At 34.7% G+C, this 8,678-nt stretch overlaps 1 protein-coding gene across 4 annotated transcripts; it reads right to left on the bottom strand.

Moving 5' to 3' along the window:
• Nucleotides 1–1,265: 1,265 nt before the first annotated feature.
• On the bottom strand, nt 1,266–8,435 carry otulinb (OTU deubiquitinase with linear linkage specificity b). Of its 4 annotated transcripts, none has more exons than XM_051124191.1 (9): nt 8,172–8,432; nt 6,357–6,524; nt 6,014–6,223; nt 3,689–3,759; nt 3,493–3,599; nt 3,274–3,414; nt 3,006–3,122; nt 2,009–2,278; nt 1,266–1,855 (listed from the first exon to the last, which is right to left on the bottom strand). In XM_051124191.1, exons 1-9 carry the CDS (start codon nt 8,354–8,356, stop codon nt 1,601–1,603), a joined length of 1,524 nt encoding a protein of 507 aa, XP_050980148.1. In that variant the 5' UTR covers nt 8,357–8,432; the 3' UTR covers nt 1,266–1,600. The 4 variants fall into 4 exon arrangements, with proteins under 4 accessions (XP_050980148.1, XP_050980164.1, XP_050980169.1 ...); XM_051124207.1 differs by lacking the exon at nt 8,172–8,432 and adding an exon at nt 6,780–6,906; XM_051124212.1 differs by lacking the exon at nt 8,172–8,432 and adding an exon at nt 6,784–6,848.
• Between the last annotated feature and the right edge of the window lie 243 nt (nt 8,436–8,678).

Here is an 8,678-nt window from a genome sequence, read left to right as displayed (position 1 = left end):
GCTTTGTTGTAATTACAGCAGAAATGCCGGAAACATCTTATAGGGTAAAATATTAAATATTGTGTTGGACAACAGGGGGCTTTTGAACTCATATAATTTTAAACTTACATAACTAGCATAATGAAGTAAAAATTGCTAGTACAAATTATAGAAAATACCTACTGGACTGGGGACTCTTGACTACATAAACTTCCGGTTTCATAGACAAAGCTTAAGCCTAGTCCCCAGACTAAAATGCAAGTCTGGGCTGTTTTAACTGAAAGAAACTTGCACTGACTGATCTTGATATGTCAGATTCATTGTTTTGTCTCTAGGTGATGTTTTTATCTAAGGCATATTTCTAAAAACTACTTAAATGTCCTAACTGAACTATGGCCTAATCCTGGCCCTAATCCTAAACGCTGTCTGCGAAAACAGGCCATAATGACAGAAATAAAGAATATTGCTGTCATAACAGATAATTTGTTAAATTAAATTAGTTTAATTAAATTTCACTTAAATTGTTACTGAGATACACTTTATCCTTCTCAGAAATACTGCTTGAATCTGATTTTTATTTCACTGGATGATGCAAAAATATTGATTCATGCATTTATTTTCTCTTTCCTTGTTTACTGTAATCTAATTTTAGCTTGCACTGATAAACTGCATTTGGTACAAAATCCTACAACTGCAGAGACCCTATTACATTTGCATTGCATTTGCATTTGCATGGGTTACCTATTAATAACAGGACTGATTTTAAATTCATTAAAAAGAATGACTTGGCCAATCGGAAACATATAAAGGTCCTAGTAAAATATGCAGATTTTTCCATTTTAACAATGTAATGTTAACCATGCACGATCACTTAAAAGCTGATTGTAACCATTACGCCTCCAAAACCTAAAACCTTTTATCAATTATAAGGTTTGTGCATTCATAAACATCTCTTCTTGCATTTCTTCACTCCTTCGTCATAACATTTCATTAAAAAGTTTCAGTGAACAATTCATCTGAAATGGAGGCGGACTGCTTTAATGCCGCATGCTTCATCAGATGCTATATGAATTATTGAGCTGTGCCTGTTTCTCATTTCCTGCCCACGCTGTGTAAATTGCTCTGCAAAGTAATAAATTGTCAGACTATTAAGATGATGACAACTGAAGAAGTCAATACAAGAAAATACTGAGACCAGTGGAAGGACACAAAGATCTTAAACTGAATGGCTTGCTAAACTAGCTAAATGTAACACCTAGAAATCTAGAAAAGAAAAAGAGCAAGTCTAGATTTACAGTATCATTTTATTGTAATATGCAACACAATAATTAACCTTGTAAACTAAACATATTCAGCTCATCAAAAATGATTAAAAACTCTTCCGCCCATTCTAGCTGGAGGTCCAGCATTGTCTCAGAAAACTATTGCACAGAATTTTTTTAGAAATGCATACTTTCATCCTTTTAAAATTACATAGGTATCAGAATAAGGATACACAAATCTTTAAATTAGAAGAAATTAAACATAAAAAATTATTCCAAAACAAACTCAAGAACAGCCATGTGGAAAACATTAAGGATTGTAACTCCTGAGTTATGTAATTGTGTGAGATTGCCATTTATTATTTAAGGACGTGTCGTGATTGTCCTTCTGAAGGTTGATTCCACTTTGGCCGCCCATATTCATCAAATTTGGAGGTCTTTTTGGGAACGAGTACATTGTAGTGTCTGTCATCTTCTGTAAGCAAGTTTAGAGTAGGCCAGTCCTTCTTGTGGTCGTTCGGGTAGTATGTAATAAACTCTTCAGTGTCACACTTGTAGAGCCGAACCACCCGGATCATCTGTTGAAGGGAATAACCCAGGAGGCACATCTCCACCTACACATTACATCAGTAGAGGTTTCTTCATGAAATATGATCACTTCAACCACCGAAACAATTAACAGTGGATATAAGCTAGTAGTTATTTGTACATGATAGGTCCACAAAGCTAAAGATTTTTTGTAAACATAAATTTTAAACCACACTAACCTGTTCCAGCCCACCACTGAAGCCTACGTGTCGGAGGTGGTTGGTGAAGAACGTCTTGGGGCATTTGGACGAGTCACGAGCAAAGAGGAGCCAGCAGAACTCGGGTACATCAGAGCCCTTCTCCATATCTGAGTGCAACTGAATGGCAGTTCTCAGCATTAAAAACTTAAGCGCTTCCAGAAGCTCATACTCCTCTTTGTGAGCTCTGAAGACCTGCTGGCACATGCGATCCCTCTCCTCAAGACTTTCACACCGGACAGCCTCTTGCCACTGAAGATAAAACAATAAAACAGCATGTACAGTTAAGTTTGGAGTCAATACGATTTTATTTAAAGGGAACCTCGGGTATAAAGACTTGCATGGCTTAATATAACATAAATGATGTCTCTTACTGAAATATGTAGTGGAAAACCCATGAAATATTTACGTTATTTTAAAAATCCACATCATTTCATCCATATTTTGGACTCTGATGAGGCACCATTATTTCGATTAAGTAAAATGGTTGCACTCAGTGAGCTACAGGTGCTACCTGTTGCAATTTTTACAAAATATTTCTATTTTGCTGTTCTGTTAAACCTTCTATTAATCAAAAAAATCTGAAAAAACGTAGCACAGTTTCCACAAATATGTTAAGTAGAACAACACTGATTGTTTTGAACATTAAAGTAACATTAATAATCTTTTTCTAGAGTACCAAATCAGCATATTAGATTTCTGAAAGATCATGTGACACTGAAAACTAGAACAATGGTTGCTAAGATTTCAGCTTTGCCATCACATGTATAAATCATATTTTTAAATATATTTTAAATTGCAATAAAATGTCACAATATTACTCTGTCTACTGTATGTTTGACCAAATAAACACAGCATTTTTGAGCATTAGAGACCTCTTTCAATAACATTTGAAAAAATCTTCCTCCAAAACTTTTGAATGGTGACGTATATAAAAATTCGCACATAAGCAATTAAGAAAAAATAAAACAAAAGTTACCTTTTCCTTCAGTTGCTCCAGACATTGTTCAAGATGCTGCACTTTGCTCTTTTTAATCTCAAATGGAAACTGCCACTCCTTAATGAAATCCTGATCAGCGTGCATTTCTTTTGGCCACTATAATGGGAAAATAATAATGCACCAAATTAATTTAACACATAAAAAACATTCTATGCAAAAATGCAATTTCTTTTTTGCGCAAGAACAGAATTAGTGAGGATGTAATAAGGATGCCTACTCATTTCGAAGCGCAATAAGTCTAAATTACCTTACTAATATCAGAGTCATCTAACCAGGCAGGAAACTGTTTTGACTGGCTGAGCACCTGAAATAGCGTCGCCCTTAGTGCACAATAGTTATCACCTCTTACTCTGCGCAGATTGAACTCACTGGCTATTGCTTCATATCCCTAAAAGAAGAGGCATGTGTGAGCAATGCCCTTTAGAAAACAAACACTTTCAGTAAAGTGTGAAAGAAGCAGACTCACCTTTCGGATAAGCTGACTTTTTGTGGTCTTGCCTTTCCATTCTCTCTCACTGTAGGTCTGAAGATCCTCGGCAGCTGATACACTGCTTTGGGCCTCACCAACAGCCGCTGATGGGAATAAAGACACCCCCAGCTCAGGCAAAAACCTCACAGACATCTCTACAGCATTTGAACATTATTCAAAAACCAAGTGCTACCTGACTTCGACTGCTGCTTGTCCTGAAGCTCTTTTTGTATTTCCTCTTCTCCTCTGTACAGGTCCACATCACTATGAAACAACAAAGACTCAATGCAAAAATGGTGCATAGTGGGTTGTGTCACTTCCTTAATTTAGTACACAGTGAATAATATTTGTCACGTAATCATATATTTAGAAATGACCTATTACATAAAGCTGCCTGTGTGATCAACAGATGCACATGGGAAAAAAAAAGATTTTTCTAATTCTAAACTCTGTCAAGTGACATTTTCTACATAGCATGTCAATTGTGTCAAAACAGAAATAAATAGGTTAACAAACATAGGGACCTGTGATTTCTGCAATGTAGAAAATGCAGACAGAATCACAGAATACAGTAAAAAAAAAAAAAAAGAAATGTAATTTACAGTATAACACAGAATGTCATGGGATTTGGCACATTTTAGATGAATGAATTAAAAGTAGGGCTGTTCAATGAATCAAAACTACATAGACTGGTACCTGTAAATATTAAAATGCAAAAAGACAGCTATTTAAATATGAAGACTGCATTTACTGCCAACATTTCATCTACTAAACATACTTAACCCTGTGTGATGCTTGTGGTGTTTTAGCATTAGCATTTCTGCAATAAAATAAAACCTAGGGCCCTATAACTGTAAAAAAAAAAAAAAAAAAAAAAAAAAAAAAAACCTTTGAATTGCATGAAAAAGTATTAATTCAGTTGATTATTAAAACCTTTTGATCATTTACATTTTATGAAAACATTTAGTCACAAAATTTGAAAAAAAAAAAAAAAAAAAAAAAAAAAAAACTTATTTCATAGGGCCCCACTTTTTTTTTTTAACTTTTAATAAATTGTTGTTAATTTGTAAAAGTTTTGTGATTTCAATTAATTAAGAATTTAACCATTTAAATGGAAACCAGAAAAACATACTCAAAAAAAAATAATGTAATAATATAATAATAATAATAATAAGGTAAAAAAAAAAAAAAATTCATAGGGCCCTACATGCATGCTAAGTGTCAGTGTATAAAACGAAAAGAGAAAAAGCTAATAATTATCAAAATAAGCATTTTCCCAAAAGGGAATGAGTAGTTCACGTCCAGAACAAAAACGTACATATATGTACTTACCCCGTTGTCATCCAAGATGTTCATGTCTTTCTTTCTTCAGTCGTAAAGAAATTATGTTATATGTTTTTTGAGGAAAACATTTCAGGAATGTTTTTCATATAGTGGACTTCTATTGTGCCCATGAGTTTGAACTTCCAAAATGCAGTTTCAGTGCACCTTCAAAGGGCTCTAAATCGATCCCAGCCAGGGTCATATGTAGCAAAACGATGGGTCATTTTCTTTAAAAAAAAAAAAAAAAAAAAAAAAAAAAAAGAAAGAAATTTACAATATATATACACTTTTTAACCTCAAATGCTCATCTTGTCTAGCTCTGCTGTGCGTCGTACTCTGTTCAAGACAGTTAGGGTAGGTTGAAAAACTTCATTCTCATTTTCTCCTCCAACTTCAAAACTGTCCAACATCGCTTTTTTTTGTTGAGGGCGTTTGACCTTTTTTGCGTGTTCACTTTGTGAACACTGGGTCGTACTTTTGCTGCAATGTGGGATGATTTTGAAGTCGGAGGAGAAAATAAGATGGGAGTTTTTCGACATACCCTGACTGAGTCCACGCAGAGCTAGACGAGACGAACATTTAAGGTTTAAAAGTGTTTAAAATGTTTGTTTGTTTTTTTTTAAGAAAATGACAGATCGTTTCGCTAGATGAGACACTTATTCCTTGGCTGGGATCATTTGGAGTCCTTTAAAGCTGCATTTAAACTGCATTTTGGAAGCACCATAGAAGTCCACTATATGGAGAGAAATTCTGAAATGTTTCCCTCAAAAGCATAATTTCATTATGACTGAAGAAAGAAAGACATGAACATCTTGTATGACAAGTGGGTGAGTACATTACCTGTAAATTTTTGTTCTGGAAGTGAGCTACTCCTTTAAGCACATCTCTAAAAGTGATAGAGAGCTTTACGTTGAAATCCAAAAGGAAAATTTGAAATGTAAATGAAATGTAAATGTATTCCAAAATCACTTGTCTTAACCCTTGCTATGAGTTTAACCTCAATTTCACATAATAGCAGACATCCAGAATTATAAATATAAGTGTTCATTTAATCTACAGTTGTTTCTCTACGCCTTAAAGAACATTTAAGTAAAAAGTGGCATAACCTACATTCCTCTCTCCAAAAGCATCTACTGTATGGAAAGCTACAGCCATAACGCATGCACAGAAAGAGCTGAATTGTCAGGAAGAGTACCTCTTTTCATCTTCAGCAGATGATGTCTTCATCAGAAGCTGCTGGGATGAATGACTGTCACTATGAGTAGATTTGACTTCCTTCTGAGCACGTTTTTGCATAGTGTTGGACGTTTGTGCATAGCTTCTCTCAGGTCTAGGAGTACAAGCATCTTTTCCAGCTGCCTGGCCCTTTACATCTGCTTTCTGAGCTCGAGTTCCCCGTGTCGAACTATAAAGAGAAGGATAAGTTATGTTCAACATGAAATAACACATGCTTAGATATAAGATGTTAGAACTGACTAAACTTAGAGTTACTTATCAACTTATATTTTGCATATAAGGAAATCAGTGCTATGGCATACCCATGAGTCGTTTTGACTTTTTTACTCTGTCGGTCAGAATCACAAGCAGACTTTGCGGTTTTATTCATGGTTTTGACTTGGTGAGTTTGGCGACTTTGCCCATCCTTCGTACCTGAATCATAACGACACCTGTGCAGAGACGTCCGACCTGCATCTCTGCATGGCGCACTGATGCAGAGAGGAAATACAAACAGAAACTAAATATCACATGTGCAGATTGAAGGTGACTACATTGCTCTTGAACTTCTGCACTTCACAATGGAAACAAGTATAACGACATGCAATATAAAACAAACAGAAATACTTCCGCACACTGTCACAATCTCATCAGTACTATAACCGCGTAACAAAACGAATAGTAACAATCAATGTAATAATTCTCAGACAAAACAGCAAAAAGAGCTAAAGGCGTTTTTAACTTACCTACTTTTAGTGTCCTGACAAACAGAAAGTATAAAATGTGAAGATTACAATACGAAAAGCCTGTAAATACTTCCTGTGAGTAGGGGATTGTGGGAATTGTAGTTTTCCGGCGCTGCTGCGTACTGTTGCCAGCCACGTCTTCTTATTTAAATCGACCTAAGCTTGATAGTTCAAGCAAATATTCCTTAATCTGAATAGTTTTGACCCTTCTTGCGGCACACATTAGCCTATTTGGCTGGTTAGCGTTTAGTCCCCATAGCATAATAATAAAATAATTATTTTATCGGCATTAGTGGTAAATAACTAAGGAAAGCGTCTCTTGTTCTGACTCTGTTTGAATGATCACTGATCGAGGAGACACAAACCATGTGTGCTTTTCAGTGTTTCTGCTCGAAAATAGTTCCTTCCTAGTATGCCACACAACTATTTGATAATACGTCTGTTTTCTTCTGTGAGAACTTACAGTTGTACTTATGTAAACTTATATTGTTCTGTTAAGGTTGAAATGCAAAATAAAACTGGAAACAAACAAACAAACAACAACAACAACAACAACAACAACAAAAAAAAAAACATTTGTGACCCTGGACCACAAAACCAGAAACTGAGATTTATACATCATCTGAAAGCTGAATAAATAAGCTTTCCATCGATGTATGGTTTATTAGGACAATATTTGGCTGAGATACAATGAGGGTGCAAAAAAAAATCAAAATATTGAGAAAATCACCTTTAAGCTGTTCAAATAAAGTGTTTTTAGCAATGCATATTACTAATCAAAAATTAAGTTTTGAAACATTTACGGTAAGGAATTTACAAAATATCTTTGTGGAACATGATCTTTACTTGATAATGATTTTTTGTATAAAAGAAAAATCAATAATTTTGACCCATACCATGTATTTTTTGGCTATTGCTGCAAATATAACCATGCTACTTACAACTGGTTTTGTGGTCCAGGGTCACATTTATTTTTTTCAAGGCTTATGGGGCAGTTTTCATGATGAGTGGTAAATATTAGTATTTATTACAGGCTTACTTTTTAATCATATGAATTTTCATAATTTAATCTAATATATTACAAATTATATTATGATTATTATTAACTGATGAATATTCATTCTAATATTATGTAACAGCCTATTTATTTATCTGTATGTGTATGTTTTATGCAATATATTTATCTGTGTACTGTATGTTTTATGCAATTGTTTGCAACAATAAATCAGATAAAATAATTCAGAAGTCCTTTAACACTATCAAAAGTTAGTTTCGTATCTGTTTTTCTAGCAATATCTGGCAACAATGGAACAGTTCTTAGTTGTACATGGTATTCTGTGTTTTTCTGAACTGTTATAGGAAAAACACAGGTTCAGAGAAACATAAACTTACCCTTCATTATCAAACTCCTTTTGGTAAAGGTCTGACATCCCGCTTGTGTTCTTTTTGTTAAGTCCTCCATTGCCCCCTGCACTGGTTGCAATGGTCGCAATGGTCAGTATCCGAACTTCATTAAATCCTGTTTTTTCTGTGTTGACTGATGGTGTGGAAATACAGCAATTCCCCATTACCACCATGGAGACATGGTGTCCAAAAAAAAAAAATCTATAGATTATTTACATCACGGTTGTGGTTCCGGCCTAGTCTGTTTTGTTTGCCTTCAGGATATGACCAATGAGATACATGTGTTTGAATTTTAAACTTAAAATAGTCTGACCAAAATAGAGCCCTATGATATCCGACCCTGGTAATCTACTGCCCAGGCCAAGGCTGTGCAGTATATTTTTTCATCCACTAGATGACAGCATTTAGTTTGTTTCAGAATTGTTGAGAATATAATTTTTGAAAGGCTGCACTCTAAAAAAATACTGGGTTAAAAACAACCATTTCTGGGTTATT

Source organism: Labeo rohita, chromosome 2, assembly GCF_022985175.1.
Source record: "Labeo rohita strain BAU-BD-2019 chromosome 2, IGBB_LRoh.1.0, whole genome shotgun sequence".
NCBI lineage: Eukaryota > Metazoa > Chordata > Actinopteri > Cypriniformes > Cyprinidae > Labeo > Labeo rohita.
The sequence above is the reverse complement of the archived record's forward strand: the minus strand, read 5'-3'. Positions and strand labels throughout refer to the sequence as shown.